Source organism: Sardina pilchardus, chromosome 15 (assembly GCF_963854185.1).
Source record: "Sardina pilchardus chromosome 15, fSarPil1.1, whole genome shotgun sequence".
In the NCBI taxonomy this organism is placed as follows: domain Eukaryota; kingdom Metazoa; phylum Chordata; class Actinopteri; order Clupeiformes; family Clupeidae; genus Sardina; species Sardina pilchardus.
Window position 1 is genome coordinate 2,365,648 of NC_085008.1, and position 20,050 is coordinate 2,385,697.

Here is a 20,050-nt window from a genome sequence, read left to right on the forward strand (position 1 = left end):
CTACAGGCAGCACCACTAGTAAACACACAAGGACCCAATTCCATAGCATCTGTACTGTCCTTTATTCAGATTGATTATTGGCAGAAGGAAATGAAGCAAATAACTGACTTATAGGAACTTTTGGGTGAAGTGTAGTGGCTGCTGAGAGGGAGAGGAGGTGTCAGTCTTGTCCACTTTGTGAACGCTTCTTTGGTTTTGTTTGATGCGATGCAGAACCACGTTTGCCCTCCCTCCATCTTCCCTTCTTCTTCACTACGGGAGTCGCCTCAGCAGCGTCCTCCTTAGCCTGACCGGTCAGGTCTCCCTGCCTCAGCCTCTCTGCCACGGCCTCCGGCATCTCCAAAGGCTGAGGCGCCTCCATCACTATCTCGGGGTACCCCTCCGTCTGGACGTCCTGTTTGCGGCTCACGCAGCTCATCAGTGCGCACTGCTGCTCCTCCGTCAGCACAGGAGCCGGACACCTGGTCACCTGGACGCCGCACGCTGGCTCGGGAAGCGTCCTCCTCACCTGGACGCCGCACGCTGGCTCGGGAAGCATCCTCCTCACGCAGAGCTCTGGCGCCGCGGGAATAGAGGCGCGCTGGGAACGCTGCACGAGCGCAGGGAGACCCCAAAGCCGCTGCATGAGCTTGTTCTTCACGGTGAACTCCAGCTTGTCTCGGGTCTCCTGGCTGAGGAACAGAGTCTCTGCACCCGCCAGCTCCGACTCCAGCTCCTCTTGGGATCTCCTCAGCCATGGCGGGCTGCACGGATCAGACGGTAGACGCTCCACGGACTGTTTAAAGGCCGTGAACGCCCCCAAAAGGTTCTCCAGATGCTTCTGTCTTAAGTTCATCTCTATTGACGGCTTTTTGACCTCCAGGCTTCCGTAGTTCTCAACAATCAGATTGGGACTCCTGTCACCAGACACTGTGGTGTTTACCCTCTCAGGAGCACCTGTGTTCGTGCGCAGAGTCCCTGAAGCAGAGTGAGTGAAGGCAGGTAACATCCTCCACAGGAGTGTCCCAATCATAGTGTGAAGGATTTGTAAGATGTATCTCCATACTGTGCATACCAGCCTCCTCAGAACATTGTCCTCGTCACTGACATCGGAAGAAACGTCTCTGTTATCAGACACTCCGAGTGTTCCACCACCTGGAATGATGGGGGTTTTTCCATCTGATGTACAAGCCTGCGTGCAATTGCACTCCGAACTTAGACCACTTTGAGCCGATGACTCAGCGCCAGAAGAAGAAGAAGAAGAAGAAGAAGAGGGTACTGAGTTAGAGGATGCGTTGGGTAAATCCCTCTCTACAGATCCCTCATTATCAGTGATGTTGCAGGCAGCAGATCCGTGGTGGTGGCCTGTGTGGGGGAGGTAACCGTGGTGATGGCCTGTGTGGGGGAGGATACGCTCCTCTTTGGAGCTGCGTTGGAGACGTCCAGACTCGCTCGGGTCACTGAGAGGACCTGCAGTGTCGGGGTCCTCATGGTGCAGGTGGCGTAAATGGCACGGGCAATACTCCTGCCCACGAGTGTCGCTCTGGCACGGGCAATACTCCTGCCCAAGTGTGTCGCTCTGGCACGGGCAATACTCCTGCCCAAGTGTGTCGCTCTGGCACGGGCAATACTCCTGGCCGCGTGTGTCGCTCTGGCACGGGCAATACTCCTGCCCATGCGTGTCGCTCTGCAGCACAAGAGTCTCCGCTATCTCAGAGCAGCGCTGGACACACGTGCATAAAGTGTAGCAATAGGTCTTCTCAGGATTTTCTTTTGGGTGAACTCTAGTGTAGTTAAATAGAAAATAAACCTTAATATATAGATATGCCTTAGTCCTTATATAATAATAATAATAATAATACTCCTATAACAACTAATAGCTATTAGTCAAAATATAATTACATTTTTTGTTATTGTGGGTCAATTGTTTTTCTAAACTTTTGCAATAAGACAGTGAGATGCTTGTTTACTTACACAGTTTGATTCACAGAGTCTTCACCCTTTTAACAATTGGAAGCAAACAGAAGAGCAACACATATTGACATGCATTCGCCACATTATCTGGTACATAGCCTACAACAAGAAATGAACAAACAAGAATGTGATCCAACATTGTGACATTTGATTCCGTGGAGATGGTGGGTTGACTGAGTGAGTGGCAGTTGGTTTTAAATGTTTCCCAATACTGTGCTTTTCTCCCCAGTTACTTTTGAAATAGCACAGTGTTGCAAAAGTCCTGACCAGTGAGCTGTGGTCAGCACTGTTTACACAGTTTTGAAATTCTGCATGTGTCCCAGACACCACATTGCCAACCTTGACCATACTTCTGGCTTTAGCCAATTCTTCCAATAGGTGGCGCTCTTGTAAAAGGGGCCTATATGCCTTATATGGTGAAGGCTTATTAAAATAGGCCTTTTTGCCATGTTGCTATTTATGGTCGCTATCTGGGGGTAATCCGAGCTCTGGAAGCAAATGCTACGTTATAAGTCTAGCCTACTGTCGTTTTTGCGGTGTTGGCTTTTTAAAATATCATGCTAATTTCCGAAATAGAAAGCGGTTGGCGTGGGCCTGCAAAGAGCTGACGACTGAAAGTGAATCCGAGACCTTGAAACAATTTCTGACGACAAACCTCAACTAACCTTTCTTTCGCTCTGACGCCGTTTGACCTTACATCGCCGAATTAACCATGACAAGATGAGGACCAAGGACAGTAAGCACAGAAGAGGTTGCACGATGACTAATGTTTCAGTCAGTAGGCCTAAGCAGGAGCTCGGAGGAGGTGGAGGTCTTTGAGCGCAGCCAGAGCCAACACTCCGCTCCCGCATCTCTTGGTATGGGCAGAGACATGGGCCTGCCAGACTAAACACACTCTTTACCAAATGAAGACCCTTCCGCCTGCCAGATGGGCCACTTTACGTCACAATATGAGAAGATATTCTAAAGACAGTCAGGAAGTTTGTGCTTGAAACTGTATGTCATTTATTTTACGAATGTATCTACTCAAGGTTTTTTTGGGTAGAATTGGAAAATATGTTTAATACTGTGTGGTCATGCAATGTCACCCTTCAAAAAAAGCATGTTATATTTTTTTATGAGACTGCAGACATTGATAAAAATTGTGTTTTCACTATAAATCTACTCTTGCTACTGGGAAAGTTTCATATCCATAAACGTAAATGGTTGGGAGGGAAACCTTGTTTTGCAGCCTTTAAACACGAAGTCAAATTCTATATGGACACTAATATTGGACTCAACAGCCAAAAAGCTGACAGAACTATATGTATATGTACTGATATAATGTCCTCTTTGTGCTGATGATTTGTACCCCGTTTGTTATAATCTGTATGCTGATTTTTGTAAACAATAATAATTAAAAAAAAGACAGTCAGGAAGTTGTGTCAACAGCACGTGTGCGGAATATAAGGCCCATATGTTAGCTGTTTTAGGGAACATCCTAACTGCAGGAGGCTATTCCAACCCCCAGTATCCTGCTTCTCGGTGAAAATAATATGTTTTTATTCGCACATAGGGAAATAAAAACGGACAGACCTGCCGTTAATTGGTCTAATTAAAGTATTATGTGTAGACTAGTAAGGCTGACTTTGCACAAGTGAATCAGCAAATGGGGACATTTATAGGCCGCCATTAGAATATTCAAGCAGGCAGGCCCATGAGAATGGTGCCAATGGTGAATAATAGTGAGGTGATAGTTTATAAATGAACAAATCTAGCCTAACAATTAAAATACCAACAGCCCACAAATGTACAAACTTCTCTTTTTTTTGTAAAAACATTTATTTCCCCAACCCCTTATTGTCCCAACTAAGGGAATTACAACCCCCTGACACACGGAGTGTGTGAATAACAAAGCTAGTTCAGTTCCATTACTGCAGTAACCTTTCACACCCAAAGACACCAAGATGGATTGCTATTCACAACTGATTTCCTAACCAAACTGTTTGTGATGTTTGTTTGACGGCTAGAAAGGTAAAATCTTTGGGGGGGGAAACTTCCAAACTGCCTTTTATGTCTATGCATGAACAAAAAAAAGGGTTAGTTTTCATCATTTCAAAAAAAAAAAAAAAAAAAAAAAAATCCTACTCTCAAAAGGCCCATGCTCCCACCTCTCAGTAGGTGATACATCACTATTTATTCAACACCAGATCATCAGACTTGCCAAGAATTCAAATGCTATTATAGTTCCAAGGTGTGTGGTGTGATGTTATTGTTTAACTCTTAGGAGACGGGTCAAGGAAATCAACTCTAACGTGGAAAGGCACCAAAACTCTTACTTGTGAAACTTAGGCCATATTGGTCTGGGACTAAAGATCTTAGTCCATGACTAACACATCATATAGGAGACTTAGGGAACACTAGGTTACTTAAACAGTACGTACAACTTCAGGGCTTAAAACACAAGATGCTCCAAGGGTTCCCCCAGGATCTACCAGAGTTGGTTGGGCTGAACCCCAGCTGGGGCAGCCCCAGGGATCACACACACACACACCAATCATATCGTCAGGCAAACCTCCACACATCAACAAAGTCTCACAGTACAAAATAAAGGCTCAGGCTACACTGAAGCATCCTTGGAGCTCATTGTCATCCGTCATCTCTCCAATCTTTTGAGGTTGATACACGCTGTAGTTCAGGGGCTAAAGTGAGGGTCAAATAAAAACAGTGATTACATTGATAGAGTATCCCTTTAGTTGGACAGAGATGGGTGCAAAAGTCAGCACAGACTGAACATGGTCTATGCACAGGTCATTTGTGCAAACACTCAAAAAAATCAAATTTTTACAGAGAACATATTACGTTTGTGTGTGTGTGTGTGTGACAAAGAGAAGTGTGAGAGAGATAACTGCAATCTATGGGGAAGTGTACTTTCTTAAGACTTTCCGAGATTGCATCTCTCTCCACTGCCTTTCAGCTACAAGGATAAAACCCCTCCTCGTCCTCATACATGCTGGTGTTGAATAAAACACTCCAATCTGCACTGACATGGAGAAGCGAAGGAGGAAGTGCTCGCCAATGACTCGCCGTGACGATGAAGATGATGATGATGATGCGGGGTTAGTAAGCATTCTACTCTTGCCGGTCGGTCCGAGCCCTGCTGACCTGAAGTCTGCTGTGCAGCTTCCGAAGGACGCCGCACCTCTTCATTCCGACGGCAAATTCAGCAGAGGGCTCACAAGTGTGTGTCCAGGGATGGAAAAGTCCCGCAACAGTCAGAGAGGCGGTGATGACCAACTAACACAACGCCACCATGTTTGCTGACCAACACCGACGTCACAAGCCAAACACGAGGGATTCGGCTCAGAAGGTCTGCGCACACTGTGGGATATGTCACAACTGTCTAAAAATGATGCCGAGGGCTTTCTCACGTCTGATTGGATCTCCCCTCATATAAATGCTTCAAAGGCAGAATGTGCCCCAGCAGTCTTTAGAAACTGATTTCTCAGTTTTAACTTGAGAACTTTGGACTTTTGACTTGATATGGCTATGACGCAGGATGACATAGTTCCATCTTTATAATGTCAAGTTCTACGACTTATTGTGAATTTACAAGTCTTCTTAAGAAACACTCTTGGCACAAATTAAAAAGTGAGTCTAGAGGGAAGAAACTGAGCTTATCCACGTCAACATTTCCTGGACACACTCCACGCCCAACAGGTGGAGCGCGTCACAAGGTGATATTAAAGCTGCGTTGCCCGACAAACACGGCCGCATATCTACAGTCAAGTGTTCCGAATTACAGATAAGCAGACCTATAAAAAAACCCACCCAGGATCATTTAATTACATACCCTCTGTACCGCTTACAATTTTCAAAATGAACAAAATCAACCAACCAACTAAACAAACAAACAAACAAACAAACAAACAAAAAAAAGACATTATCAAGCATATTTTAACAAGCTTTTGAGATCAGAAACATTATACTGGAGTGAGAGCAGCACAGAGCTACACCCACACGCAGTCTTTCGTGTTAGCATGACAAAACCGGCGGACAGACGGACAACATTCCTGTTGCAGCTATGGGACAGCGCTTACAAAAATGGTCAGTCATTTTCAGCATGGCTTTGTCTTTGCCTTCAGAAATGTGGAGGTGCAAAAAATCCTTGATTAATTACATTCTATTGACGTTAAAATAAGTCTCTCCCACTTACATACCGTTCCCCCACTGTAACAATTATGTTGCACACAGATTTAAGATAAAAGTAAACCAAATGTCCATTGTACAATAAATAAATAATAAACCTTAGGAAATGTTACAGTTTGCAGACTAGTGAAGTCTAAGTATCCCCATGCTGTAAGGCCAATGCCTTTCCCCGCAGTGCCACCCCTCTTTATACAAAGCAGGATGTTGAAAAGAGCGCCCCCTTCAGGGCATCTCGTCAGTAGCTTGTGCTGAAAGGTACGTCCGTCAGACATCACACAACGTACTGGTTGGCTGCGTAGTTTGTCGTGTAGGCCTGTCGGCTGTACTGAAAGTGGTCAGTTAGTACGTTGCTGCGTCCATACAGCGAGTCTGAACCTTGTGTGAAAGGCACTGAACCGTTGGACAGGGGCTTGTCCCCCCCTATATGGTCAAACCCTCCCATATCCTGTTTGGACACGGGCAACAACTTCTTGGCTTCCTTGTTGGCATCATATTTCGCCTTTTAGAGGGAGAGAGAGAGAGAGAATAAGAGATATTGAATTTGAGTGCCCACTGCCAAAGCCACACAATACATACTGTAGCATACTACAAACAGACACACTTTCCTGATGGATTTTATTCACCATTGGCAATAAGCAACCTGAAACTACAGGAATAGAATAGAATAGAATAGAATAGAATCTATACTTTTTTGATCCCGTGAGGGAAATTCAGTTCTCTGCATTTAACCCAATTTAACCGAATTAGTGAACACACAGCACACAGTGAACACACAGTGAACACACAGTGAGGTGAATTACACAACCCAGAGCAGTGAGCTGCCTGCCCAACCAGCGGCGCTCGGGGAGCAGTGAGGGGTTAGGTGCCTTGCTCAAGGGCACTTCAGCCGTGGTGGACTGGTCGGGGATCGAACCGGCAACCCTCCGGTTACAAGCCCGATGCGCTAACCAGTACACCACGGCTGCCCGAAGTCTGAACGAAGTACCACATCAAGTCTAAAGAGATTGTCCTGAAACCCACCTTATTGTAGAGGAATACGCCCAGGATGGCCGTCAGCATGCCCATGACGTTGGTGGAGTTGACTGGGTTTCTGAGCATGAGCAGAGAGATGGTGATGACCATGATCCTCTTGGTGGCGTTGGCCACGGCGTAGCTGAGCGGGCTGACCAGGTTCAGGACGCTGAAGGCGATGACGTTCTGAGCGAAGTTACAGAAGCCGCTGATCACCAGCAGCATCAGGGTCCCCGACCAGTTGCTCATCTCGGCCTGAACGTGCCACAGAACACACCACATTAAGATCAGCTCATTTCAGCCTGAACGTGCCACAGAACACACCACATTAAGATCAGCTCATTTCAGCCTGAACGTGCCACAGAACACACCACATTAAGATCAGCTCATTTCAGCCTGAACGTGCCACAGAACACACCACATTAAGATCAGCTCATTTCAGCCTGAACGTGCCACAGAACACACCACATTAAGATCAGCTCATTTCAGCCTGAACGTGCCACAGAACAACACACCACATTAAGATCAGCTCATGTCAGCCCGAACGTGCAACAGAAAAACACACCACATTAAGATCAGCTCATGTCAGCCCGAACGTACGTGTGTGCGTGCGCGCTCTCTCTCTCTCTCTCTCTCATTAAAAGTGAGAAATATTATGAAAGATCCATTTGTATAGCTGGCTCTGCCTTCAGGAGGGAGTTGATGTGATCTCATATGACCAACATTGCAAACAGAAAAACAAACACTTCCACTATCACTGCTTCAGTCCTCCTATTTTAAGGTGACCAGAAGTCCGAGATCAAAACTGGGGATCCAAAAATGTAAAAATGGGAAAAACGGGGACATTTTCAGTTTGACTTGATCAAAAAACAGGGCCATAGGTGTTTTTCTGTATTTTCCCGGAGACAGGCAACCAACGTCTAGTCACCCTGTCCTATTTTTGCAGGACAAAAACCTTGTTTCCTCATGCTAATGCTTCTCCTTTCTTACCACGTCGTTATCCACCAAGAAGGAGGAGAGATCCACCAGGATCCAGGTGGGTAGCATGAACATGACGGCGTTAAAGCCGAGGGTGTTGAGCAGTCGCAGGTGGTGGATTCTTGTGTCCCGCAGAACCTAGAGAGAGGGGAGACACACGGCAAACATTCACACCTGGAACTGGACTGGACGCTGCAGGACAAGACAGTTGCTGCGTTATCAGCACAACTGCACGGCAGCATAAACATGCAAAGCAGAGAAATACCAAATCCACTCTGTAAATCTGTATGGAAATAACTCCTGTGCTGGTGCATCAGTCACGGAGCTCTCTCCCTTACTAGAGAGATCACTACCTCATTTCCAGAAACAGTTAGGGTGCTGTGTAAAATGTTAATGAATAGAGTCTCATCATCTCAAATAAATCACATAAAGCCATATTTAGCTGGAAAAGGAACATTGACAGCATATCAGGTCATATCACATCATATCAGGCCAGAGACAGGCGCATGTTTACCACCGTGTTGCATCACCTCTGTTTCAACAACAGTCTGTAAAGGTTTGGGGAACTCGGGAAGCTATTTGCTGGAGTTTTAAGAATGAAACGCTACGTCCTATTTTTGCCTGATACAGGATTTTCGGCTGCTCAACTGTGCGGGATTTTCTTGTTAATTGTGTTTTTCGTTCCATGATGCACCATGCGTCACAGCTCTGGACTGCAGGCAGGTCGTAATAGTAACTGCACTCTTGTAATTTGCACAGAATGCAGTTTTGCATTGTTTTCCTGAAGAATTCGAGGCCCTTCCCTGAAAAAGGCACTGTCTGGATGGCAGTGTATACGGGTTAAGACCTGTATGCATCATTCAGCATTAATTGGGCTTTTCCAGATGCACAAGCTGCCCATTCCATAGGCACTTCTGCACCTCCAAACCATCCTAGATGCCATAGGCACTCATACTGTACATCTCCATAGCATCCTAGATGCCATAGGCACTCATACTGTACATCTCCATAGCATCCTAGATGCCATAGGCACTCATACTGTACAACTCCATAGCATCATAGATGCCATAGGCACTCATACTGTACAACTCCATAGCATCCTAGATGCTGGCTTGTGAACTGTGCACTAGTAATAGCCAGTGAGATGCTCGTTCTCCTTTATAGCCCTGAGTCATTGATGTCCGAAACAAATAAAACATTTTGATTAGTCTGACCACAGAGCAGTTTTCCACTTCCCCGTGGTCCTTACATGGGCTCGGGCCCAAATACGACGGTGACATTTCTGAATCATGTCAGGATATGGTTACTTGGTGACTACATATTCTAACCAACATCAGTGGATGGAGTGTTGAACAGTGTTCATACTGTAAATAGTGACTATCGGAAGTTGACTAAAGGCATCAAATTCAAAATGAGTATTTTTCTTAAGATACTGTAGTACAACTGATCTATTTCTACATTTTGTGTGCTGTTTATTTTGTTTTCATTTACATGTTACATTCCAAGTATCAGACATGTGCATAATCAGTGCTACCTTATGGATAGAATAAGTGCCAGGCATGTGCATAATCTTTATGGATACCTTATGGATAGAATAAGTGCCAGACATGTGTATAATCATTATGGATACCTTATGGATAGAATAAGTGCCAGGCATGTGTTTGAATAATCAGTACTACTTTACGGATATAATAAGCACCAGATATGCACGGTGCCTGTTCCACACACCCACACACCCACATACCCACCCACACACACACACACACACACACACACACACACACCTTCTTGGAGAAGATGTTCTGCAGGGAGAAGCAGAGGGTGGCCGCCAGAGCGCTGATGAGTCCTGACAGGTCGAAGGAGAGCTCGGTGACCGTGGCCAGCAGAACCCCGCCGATGATCGGGATGAGCGACACATACACCTGAAAAACACACACCACACACACCACACACACCGCTAGAATGACTTCACATCGGGACTTATTTTCTGATAATGATTAGCAGGCAATATATTATCCATATTGCTATTATCTGCCATTGCCCACATTGCTTACTTAAAGTAAATTGATTACAGCTCACAAATAAAACACACTATTAGGATGGCATGGACAGTGTAAACCAGGGGTCTCCAACATGTTTTCCTCCGAGAGCTACTTTGACTAAATGGACACGGCCGAGAGTTTTCTTGTTAGCAGTAGCATGCCATGTATTCACATAGCTGATCTCCATCCAAAACCGCTGAACAATATGTGCATGCTTTTTCAAGGTTTCTTTCAAGCTTTTGGAGAGCTACATAGGGCCCTTCTCATTCATCTTTTTATCCATCCTCCCTCCCTTCCTTCCAACCTCGGTCCTCCGGCTCATTCCCACTGATCTATAAAGAACACTGGATAGGCTATCCCATTGTTGTCGCCCCATCATTCTGTATCTAGATCAGTGGGAACGAGGACTGAGGAAGGAAGGGAGGATAGATAAAAAGGGTGAATGAGAAGGGCCCTTAGAAACAGGTGGGGAGCTACTGGTACCTGTTGGAGACCCCTGGTGCAGACCAAATGCTCATTCTAAAGCGCTCTGCAGAGAGCACAGTGAATGAGGCCGCTGGAGGCGTATCAAATGACTAACCCTGGTGCTCTGCTTCTCCTTCATGATGATTCTTGATAGCAAGACAACCCAGATTGGCATGGTGGCCTTGACTGCAGAGAAAGAGGTGGAGATTTGTGTTAGACGGATGGATGATCACTTAATCCACTTGAGAACATGAAATCAGACATGGACTGACTATCCATTCACATGTGAAGTCAAAACTATGCCACAATCAGTCAACAATGGCATCATTGTCCCTCAAGCTGCCACAGAATTCTGTCACGTCGCCTGATCTGCTCTGAACCAAGGGGGAGTGTAAAACTTTTATGGTGTGAACATTAAGCCATCTCCTCTGAGTTAGAGTAATGATTTATGGGTACAATAAGGGATTGGCTTACGTTACTGTGTTTTATTCGATAACCTGTAGCAACTTTCAATTCCACCTAATAGATGGCGAATTGTGTTGGAACTAGTAGCCTAAGTTATCAGTCGAGGAAAAGATTCATTGCTGCCGCTTATTGGATTGGTTCTTCATAGTGACTGAAGCAACTTAGAAGTAAGTATTTTAGAAATGTAGCGGTTGCTCTGCAAGAAGCCACTGAGATCTACAATCCGCAAGCATCATATGAACTCATTCATCGTGGATAATTGAATCTAACCACTTACCTCTGCTACGTTAAGCTAATTTTGCCTGATCTTAAAATAGGGAGCAGGAGCTACCAATTGAGGATGATGCAGCTGGTTAGTAACTAACGCTAGGTAGTTAGCAACATGCTAGCCACCAAATACATACTGGTGTTTTTTAAAGCACAGGTCTGATGGACTCAAAAACATACTTACCAGTATGCGCATAGGACACGGGCACTTTCCATATGCTGAAATGGGCAGAGACAGATGCGAAGTATTTCCCAAAGGCCAGTGGTAGGATATACCACCGATAGTATCTGGCTGGTAGTTCTGTTTTCGGGACACCCCAAGCACGCAACAGCGGGGGCAAGAAAATGACAATGGAGAAAATGTGGAACAGAGAGACGGTGACGGGATAAGGGAATCCATTTAAAATTATTTTGTTGACGACGTTGCCCCCCGAACTGACTGTATACCAGCAAACACACAGAAGCCCAATCCGTACTCCCTCTTTCACTGGCGGACGCTCCACCGCAGCCATCTTCCTATTTCGTTACCGGCTGTGGCAGGGCCAGTGAGACGTGGAGGGACTACGTCCTCAGAAACTACGTAGTTATGGGGCGTGTTCAAGAGGATCCTGCGAATTACGCCTCGAGGTAGAAGGTTCCTTTGTTCGTAACATCTTTTATGTGGTTAATCACTTAGTGTGCCGCGCATCACTGATTACCTTTTAAAAAAGACTTTCCATAACGTAAGGTAGACCTATGATATGTTATGAATGGACACGCCCAAAGGCAATAGTTTCCTGTTCATCCAATGATGGTTATACAACGATAGGCTAATATATTTTCTTTCAACTTCATTTGAAACCTTTTTTTTTCAACTACTGGACAAATTTAACTTTGGACAAATGTGTCTGTCTAATACCATAACCACAGAAGACGCAGTAAACTTCAATGACGTTTGAGGGTATAAGAGCATTCCATATGGTCAGATGGCAAACAAGTGGCATACAACAACTTTGGGATAATAGTCAAGCCCTTGAATGAATGAATAAATACTATTATTACTACTACTACTACTACTAATAATAATACAGTTGCTATTTTGACCTGTAAAACTAGTTCAGCTCAAATTATTGAAGAAAGGGGCCACAATCATGTGGTACTGGTAGTGATGGCACAGGGTGTCCATAATGAACACGCCCCTTTCCGACACAAGTCAGCCTCTCTCAGCTGAGCGAGCCAGATCCTCCGTTTCCTCTTACTGCACACTTCCTCACTCCACTTTGTGCCCCTGCATGGTAAGGGTAGAAGCCCCGATTAAACAAATTGCCTTTTTAAGGACATTAAAGTTTTCTATCTATCTATCTATGGATGTATTGGGCCATGGACCACTCAGCCACATATGGCACAGTATCATGCAAGTTGGATAAACGACTAATTGTAACACCTCCCTTACTACTTGAGTAAGCAGGTGCATACAGTACTGTAAGAACCACAGAATGCATTTCTCTCACCTGACTCTTCATAGCCTTGCTCAGTAAACAAAAATATGTTCTTGAGTAAGCAGGTGTATACAGTACTGTAAGCCTTGCATAGCCTTGCTCACTAAACAAAAATATGTTCTTGAGTAAGCAGGTGTATACAGTACTGTAAGAACCACAGAATGCATTTCTCTCACCTGACTCTTCATAGCCTTGCTCATTAAACAAAAATATGTTCCTGGTGGAATAATAAACAAGTGTAGTTTCAGCATATAAACAATTTATTCACTTCTGTTTTACTCACAGTACAAAGTTGAAACTAAATAGCCTCATTTACCATTTTAATTTATGTTTTTTTTTTACAACAAAAGATAAATTAATAAAACACTTGAACATACACATGTCAAAATGTGTACATTTTGCAGTTTTGTTTCCCTGTCAGAAACTGTGGTATTGAACAGAGAGACCAACCAGGAGGCAGAATGGAATGTCGTAGGTAACACGCATGTCAACCCAAACCATATATATATATGTATATATATATAAAAAGTTCAAGATTGCCAGAGTTCATTTTCATCAACTCACTCATTCAAACAAGTGAGCCAAACAGCTCTCTTTTCACATAAAATTAAAGGCTACAATTCTTAGTCTAGGCAAACATATGGCAAGATGTGTAATTTACCGTCGTCCCCATGGGGGGCTAATGATATGCACTCAGTCCAGTCGTGCCAATTGTCCTTGGTGTCGTAACAGCCGTTTACGCCGGGCCAGCGGTCTGTGTGTAGTTTGTCCAGGTCCTCTGTCCTGACCTCGCGCGTGACCCCCGGCAGGTGCGACGCGGGAGGGTCGGGCGCGAGGACGTGCGTCTCCCTCCGCTCCTTCGTGTGATGCTCCTCGTGCTTGAGGAACTCCGTCATGAAGAAGTGTGCGCCTGGAGTCTGCGTCCCGGACGACGTGAGCACGTTGCTCTGCAGACTCAGGTACGACTGGATGATCTCGTTGCGCGACAGTTCCTTCCAGTTGGTCTGCTGGAGAGGGTTCGGCGGCGGCGGAGGCGGCGGAGGAGGGCACGCGTCCTGCTTGTGAACGTCTGTCCAGTGAGACTCCGGCACGTTCGGCACGGTCGGCACAGGTGTCACGGGCACGTCCTCCCTGGCTTGGGCCTCCTTCAGCGCTAAGGGTTTGATCTGCCCGGTGACCGGGTCGAACGTGAGCTTGCGGTCTTTTAACTTGGCAGGTTTTTTGCTGTCCTCGGAGTGCTGCTGCCCCACCAGGCTGACGGTGTAGTCCCTGGGCCGGTACTTCTTCCTCTTGCGCTCAGAGTTGTGGTGCGCGGCCCCGTCACCCTCCTGCTTGGCCGTCGCCGCCGCCGCCGCCTCCGCAGGGGGGCTTCCGTCCGGTACGTCCGTGACCGAGATCAGGGGGGACACGGCGTCGGGTTTGGCCACCGACCTCCCTTCGCCGTGTCCAGAGGCTGCGTCTGCCGGCCAGTCGTGAGTGGTCTCCGCTGGATACGACCCCAGGAGAGCAGGGTTCGGTGACCGTAAGGGGGGACCTGAGCTGACCCCATCGGAGGGCACTTTGGGACTCGGAGGGGGGCTTGTGACGGTGACCTTCATGCCAGAGGGGGGCGGCCATCTCCCCAAAGTGTCCGGCGTGTTGGATTTGGGATTGATGGCCGCCGAGCAGGGGCTCTTGGGGGGCTGCTGCACTCCGCCGGCCGCAGGCAGATCCTTCTTAGCCTGCTGTTGCAGCACAGCGGTCTTCAGCAGCAGCGACGCGCTAGGAGGTTTGGAAACGGCGGGGGAACTAGGGTGGGGCTTGACAGCATTCACAGGAACTTTGCTAGGTCTGTCGTGATCGTGGCCTTCTATGGCGTCTTTATCCGACTGATGGTGTATGTTGTCAAACAAGTTTAAGCGAGTGTCTGGGCTTGCAGCGATGCCATTCGTGGGACGCGATGTGGCAATCGAGTGATGTTCAAAGGCCGACGTTTTGGAGATTTTAGATGGCAAGTGCTGGGCGTCCTTTTGACCCGCCTTACGCTTGCGATGCCCCGACACCTCCACCTTTGGGTAGCTACAGTTGAGAAAATCATTTCGGATTTTCAGCTCAGGCGCGGCTTTTCCTGAGACGGAGGTGACTGCTTGAGGGGAATAATCTACTCGGCTGGAGAAGGCCCCTCCGTTGGTTCCTGTGTGTTCCTTGGGCGCTGGGTCGTTTGGCTCTGGTTCGATCAGCTTCTGCCAGGTTCGCAACAGTTTCTTCGCCCGCTTAGCCAAGTCTTCATCCTTCGTCTTCTTCCTGACGTCATTTATCAATTTACCAAGCCGGGTTTCCTGGAGTGGAGAAAGAACATGCAAGTCACCAATGCAAGCAGACCTCAAGCGAATCATTATATATTCATATGTGAACATATGATTGTAGTCACCATACCTCAAGTGCCTCTTTGGTGATGGGGTATTTCTCCAAATATGAAATTACCTCCAAAACAGCCATCATATTGCGAATCTGTAGGAAAAAGACGTATAGAGATGCACAAATGTATTTTTGAAAACATACAACAGTAATGTATGTACGGTATGACCATACTACTCTAATTTAAATGTATAATGTGAAGTTGGTCTAGTTTTTACACAGCAGTTGAAACCGCTACTAGCTTGGAGGCCCCACAATTTGAATGAACTTTCAGTTGTGCACCTGTGTCCTGATAGCAACTGAAAAAAACTCTCCATCTGTGCTAGCAAAATGTAAATCTAGTTTAGCTGATCAGCACATAAATATAAAGAAATTAATCTCTTATCTGTACTCACACAAAATTAAACTGACAACTACATTAAATTGACAACTATAACTCGAATGTTTATTATGAGTATTGAGTATACTCTACATAGTCTATCTATAATACTGTTAAAATGTATTTGATGTATTTAAAACATGTATTTAATGTATAATGTATATGACATAATGTCCTCCTATGTTGAAGTTAAAATGCCTGCCTCCTCTACCTGATGTCAAGTAATTGTGACAAACTAACCCAGCCACATACTTGCCACCCAAGGATAGGGTAACGAACACGTGATTGCTTAAATATTCTTATGTTCACATGGTTGTCAAATCAGTTGAATCTCAGCCTACTTTGAGCAAATGCAGCTTAGATGCAGCGTGTCATTTTCCACCTGGCTAACTTAAAACAGTGAAGCAGAGACGAAAAGTTACATGGGAATATTTAGTAACGGACAGCGTATCTGGACAAACATTATATACTGGACACCTATTCCTAATCACTGATTTACAACTTTAAATTTACAACAACTTAGACCAAGTCCTTTCCTAAGTTATCAAAGTTGAACTACCATTGGCTATTACAGCCTTGCTAACATTGGCTAGTTAGCAAACTGATTGACTTACTCACTCACTCTCACAGGCAACTACCGACAGTCAGGATATCTTAATCGTTTTACATCATTGAGAAGTTTCAGTTTTCACGGTAAAGATCTTTTGAACGTTTATATAACGAACGTAACAACTGTTAACCTTACAAATGTTTGACGCGTGCTTGTTGCTGGCGCACCGGTCAACAGCACAGCACAAGTTGCATACCAAAGTTAGCTGTGTTAGCTAGCCAAATAGCTGAACATTAGCTCGCTCTTAGTTGTGCTGTCCAGCTGTATGCAAGGTTTCAATCCATGCGCACACCAGATAACCAATACCCGTTATCTGCCATCAGATGGTACTCACATTGCTTTGGCCATCAATGGCTTGCAGCAGCCGGTCTTTCATTTGCTGCGGGGTGGCGGATGCCGCTGTCATCGCCCGGCAGTAGTGGGAACCTGCAGGCGGGGGATTCCTCCGAAGAGACGGGTGGGTGACTTGCAGACACTCACAGGCCTTTCGGGAGGTGAGCGAGTAAGTGGAGCCCCATATTTTGCCTAGAGCTCATCCTTTAACAGCGTTGACATTTTATTAAGTATGACTGGCCACGTCTCGGCTGGACGGAGTCCGAAGGCTCATATTACCCTGTAGCCTCACCGATCGTCCATATCCACGCAGCAGTAGCTGGGGTGTCTATGGTCTGGGGCTTCAGTGTTTCACTGTTGTTGAAAAACGCTTGGTGAGGTGCATGCTGGGAAATGATAGGAACGTCATGCGTAAGGATTTGATGTCATCACGTAGTGAAAAATAGTTATCCACTACCATGAAAAGTCAGTTCATTTCACAACTATTTCTATGGATGTTGTTTAATTTAAGAAAATATACAGTATTACCAGAGTTCAGGTATGTTCATGTATAAATATTGAACCTTAAAAAAGAGCAGTTACAGTGAGGTGTGCAACCATAGCAAAACATTTTTTTGTGTGTTGAATGATCTTTTGCCACTTCAGACAGTGATGATCAGAATAACATCTTTTCTGTCTTTCTTTTTTTGGGGGGGGGGGGGGGGGGGGGGGGCACGGGGCTGTCTGTCAACAGCAAAAACTTGTAATATGTAAAATGTGTTGAAACATATGATCCACTCTCTTACAATCAACCCCCTCTACACACGAGAACGTGTGCGTTTGTAGTTTTGACATAGCTATGCCACATCGATAGAAAATAGTGCTGTCTTGCACATTGTTCATGCATCAAAGTGACTGTGAAACACTGTAATACACATTTCACGCTTCCAATCCCCACATCACAGTAGACGGTCAAAGTTTAGCAGTCAAAATTGTACACACATCCTAATCAGCACATCTGTTCCTGACGTTGCTCATGTAAAACCGACTAGCCTGCCATATGTGCAGAGTGCATCACAAACAGGGATCTTAACCTCCACTGGATTATATTATCGGTTATTCAGGACACACTGTATATCAGGTTACTACTCAGTAACGATTGTTTTACTTCACAGAGAAGTGTGTGTTTAGCTGTCAAACCTCACTAATTATTTTAGACATGAGCCATATGCAGCTCATTGTGTATTCACCAATCATACTTGGTATCAATGACAGAAAACACAAACTATAAATGACATACAATTATTATTATTGTTTATGACTTTTACTATGTTTTAATTTTTCAACTTGCATTTGGTATAAAATGCTATATAAATAAAACTACCTCGCCTAAAGAAGTGGGTCTTGAAACAACTGTTTCAACTGCCGATGCAGACTTTATAGAACTTCAAAGCATGAGTCTGGCTGTTCATTCTTTATTGGTATGTACAGTCTGAGTCTACCATGCGTGGATGTTTACAACCTTAAGTCACATTATAAAATCTATGAACACAATAAGACAATTTTGGCAAATATGTCAATAAAATGGCAAGGGATAATATGAGGGTAGAATGTTCTGGTGGTGGGTAACTGCATCAAAGATATGTAGTGTAGCATATACGTCCATCTTCCTAAATAATCTTAGTCCAGCTGTACATCTTTACAATATGTGTGTTTATGCTGCACATACAGTAGAATCGGTAATCAATTACACTGGTTTGCAAAGTCATTTGCCAGAATCTCCAATCTACATAGGATGTTCTCAGTAAAAAAAGAAAGAATGACATGGACTTGTCAAACACATTTCCCCATATCTGAAAAATATATACAACGCTGAATATTTACGTCTTCTTAGGTCCTCAGAATTCTCATGATCCAAAAAGCCTGGAGGAAAGATACCAAGGTTAATGGACATGTCATTCATGAAGAGTAGACATCTTGCACAGGGCTATTTTACTATTCACGAAGCATTACTGACTAACATACTTATAAGACCAATACTTACACAATCATGCAGAACATCATGAACACATTCCACAAGGCAATAAATATCCGAAAGTATCGTAGACTCAGCAGGAACTCTCTGATATTGTCCCCTAAAAGCAATTAAGTGTTCAGTTACTGTCACAGAGTTGAAAATATAACCAACTACAAAAATAGGCTGTGTGTGAGTGTGTGAGTGTGTGTGTGTGTGTGTGTGGGGGGGGGGGGGGGCTGTTAACATACCTGTGGTTGGTCCATGGGATTCATCTCCAAAACCCTGGGACTCTTTCTTCTTTCTGAGAATTACCAAAATGAAGTGCAACATCGCATTTAATTCAAGAGTGAATAGCAACTCCCCAGCCATTATATTCCCAGCGTCATATCAACTGGAGTCTCTGTCACCGTCATGAACATGCAAATAGTGAACATGTGCAGACTAGAATGAAGCATGTTGTTGAACGTTGCTATAATGCTGTGGTCCTACATACAGACGCCTACTGTATTAACTCAGATGCACAATGCATGAATGCACACTTCTGCCAGTAGCTCACTAATGCTACACAACAATGTCAACCATTCCTTCCTAGCCACTTAACCTACTGTGTGACATTCCTTGCATTTCAAATACTTGAGCTAAGTAAAGTGAGGAAGTTCTTCTCATGGCCAAATCTAGGTCTTTTCCTGATTCTATCACAATTCTTGCCTGACCGAGTCTGCTGTACATGGATGGGATTTTACAGATGGATAGTGTTTTACTGCCATTACTGCACTCGAATACCTACATTAAATGTGAAGATCACTGACCATTGCTGCTGGAAGGGATGCTACTTTTCTTCTCACCATCCGGGTGGGGTGAAAGGATTATGGCTAAGCTACCCTTGTTTCTATGATGCTTCATCATGCACATAAAAGCTGTCTACCTCACATGAACACAAACTGCACTACAAACAGTACATTATTTCTATGCTCATATGAACTATCCTCAAAATAGGCATGTTATTGGAACTTTGTCTTAAGTAGGTAGGGAGACAAGAAAGCTTACAGTTTAAAATTGAGAACTGCTCCTGCGTTCATCAGTAAAGTCCTACACGAAGAAAGGAAATATGTCAATCAGTTCAAACAATAAACAATACATGATAGAGACAACCCTCTGTTAAGTTGTGATAAATGTGTCAGTGCAAGCTACAATCAGAACTTGCACTGGTTTCTTTGCAACAATGTTATTAGCCTAGCATCCTCCCAGGAAACACTGTATCTGTCAGTTTAACATATCTAGGTAACATTTCGATAGACCAGCAAAACCACAGTCATATTTACTGCCTCCATGATTATCTATCCATAATTGCCACTCTGAATTTAAATGTACTTATTAGTTACCCGAAAATCAAGAAATCCCCGATCATGGTGTCCACATCAGAGTTTTCGAGATGACGTTGAAACCGGAAGACAGGAAGTAGACAAACATCAATGTCCAATCAACGCA

At 44.8% G+C, this 20,050-nt stretch overlaps 4 protein-coding genes across 4 annotated transcripts; all 4 read right to left on the reverse strand.

Annotated features, from left to right (window-relative positions):
• Window positions 1-85: 85 nt before the first annotated feature.
• LOC134102349 (uncharacterized) lies at window positions 86-2,818 on the reverse strand. Its single transcript, XM_062556431.1, has 4 exons — window positions 2,619-2,818; window positions 1,954-1,979; window positions 509-1,763; window positions 86-469 (listed from the first exon to the last, which is right to left on the reverse strand). Exons 1-4 carry the CDS (start codon window positions 2,802-2,804, stop codon window positions 161-163), a joined length of 1,776 nt encoding a protein of 591 aa, XP_062412415.1. The 5' UTR covers window positions 2,805-2,818; the 3' UTR covers window positions 86-160.
• A 2,656-nt stretch (window positions 2,819-5,474) lies between these two features.
• On the reverse strand, window positions 5,475-11,961 carry slc35e1 (solute carrier family 35 member E1). The gene is made up of 6 exons (XM_062556325.1): window positions 11,554-11,961; window positions 10,753-10,823; window positions 9,915-10,052; window positions 8,143-8,268; window positions 7,162-7,407; window positions 5,475-6,640 (listed from the first exon to the last, which is right to left on the reverse strand). Exons 1-6 carry the CDS (start codon window positions 11,879-11,881, stop codon window positions 6,413-6,415), a joined length of 1,137 nt encoding a protein of 378 aa, XP_062412309.1. The 5' UTR covers window positions 11,882-11,961; the 3' UTR covers window positions 5,475-6,412.
• Window positions 11,962-13,089: 1,128 nt separating this feature from the next.
• Window positions 13,090-16,909, reverse strand: LOC134102549 (mediator of RNA polymerase II transcription subunit 26-like). Its single transcript, XM_062556681.1, has 3 exons — window positions 16,568-16,909; window positions 15,263-15,337; window positions 13,090-15,165 (listed from the first exon to the last, which is right to left on the reverse strand). Exons 1-3 carry the CDS (start codon window positions 16,637-16,639, stop codon window positions 13,471-13,473), a joined length of 1,842 nt encoding a protein of 613 aa, XP_062412665.1. The 5' UTR covers window positions 16,640-16,909; the 3' UTR covers window positions 13,090-13,470.
• A 1,113-nt stretch (window positions 16,910-18,022) lies between these two features.
• smim7 (small integral membrane protein 7) lies at window positions 18,023-20,050 on the reverse strand. The gene is made up of 5 exons (XM_062555951.1): window positions 19,945-20,050; window positions 19,610-19,651; window positions 18,811-18,863; window positions 18,590-18,680; window positions 18,023-18,468 (listed from the first exon to the last, which is right to left on the reverse strand). The coding sequence occupies exons 1-5, from the start codon at window positions 19,968-19,970 to the stop codon at window positions 18,453-18,455; spliced, it is 228 nt and encodes a 75-aa protein (XP_062411935.1). The 5' UTR covers window positions 19,971-20,050; the 3' UTR covers window positions 18,023-18,452.

Bases quoted from the DNA above. Each gene is read 5' to 3' on its own strand.
- LOC134102349 (XM_062556431.1), bottom strand. From the start codon at position 2,804: ATGCGGGAGCGGAGTGTTGGCTCTGGCTGCGCTCAAAGACCTCCACCT. The intron at 1,764-1,953 runs GTAAGTAAACAA...TAACTACACTAG, and splicing joins GACTCTGTGAATCAAACTGT to AGTTCACCCAAAAGAAAATC. The intron at 470-508 runs GTGAGGAGGACG...TGCGGCGTCCAG, and splicing joins AGCCAGCGTGCGGCGTCCAG to GTGACCAGGTGTCCGGCTCC.
- slc35e1 (XM_062556325.1), bottom strand. From the start codon at position 11,881: ATGGCTGCGGTGGAGCGTCCGCCAGTGAAAGAGGGAGTACGGATTGGG. The intron at 10,824-11,553 runs GTAAGTATGTTT...CTTTCTCTGCAG, and splicing joins CGTGTCCTATGCGCATACTG to TCAAGGCCACCATGCCAATC. The intron at 10,053-10,752 runs GTTAGTCATTTG...TGTGTTTTTCAG, and splicing joins AGGAGAAGCAGAGCACCAGG to GTGTATGTGTCGCTCATCCC.
- LOC134102549 (XM_062556681.1), bottom strand. From the start codon at position 16,639: ATGACAGCGGCATCCGCCACCCCGCAGCAAATGAAAGACCGGCTGCTG. The intron at 15,338-16,567 runs GTGAGTACCATC...TTTTTCCTACAG, and splicing joins CCATTGATGGCCAAAGCAAT to ATTCGCAATATGATGGCTGT. The intron at 15,166-15,262 runs GTATGGTGACTA...TCTCCACTCCAG, and splicing joins TCACCAAAGAGGCACTTGAG to GAAACCCGGCTTGGTAAATT.
- smim7 (XM_062555951.1), bottom strand. From the start codon at position 19,970: ATGATCGGGGATTTCTTGATTTTCGG. The intron at 19,652-19,944 runs GTAACTAATAAG...TTCTTCGTGTAG, and splicing joins GGGGATTTCTTGATTTTCGG to GACTTTACTGATGAACGCAG. The intron at 18,681-18,810 runs GTATGTTAACAG...AATTGCTTTTAG, and splicing joins ATCCCATGGACCAACCACAG to GGGACAATATCAGAGAGTTC.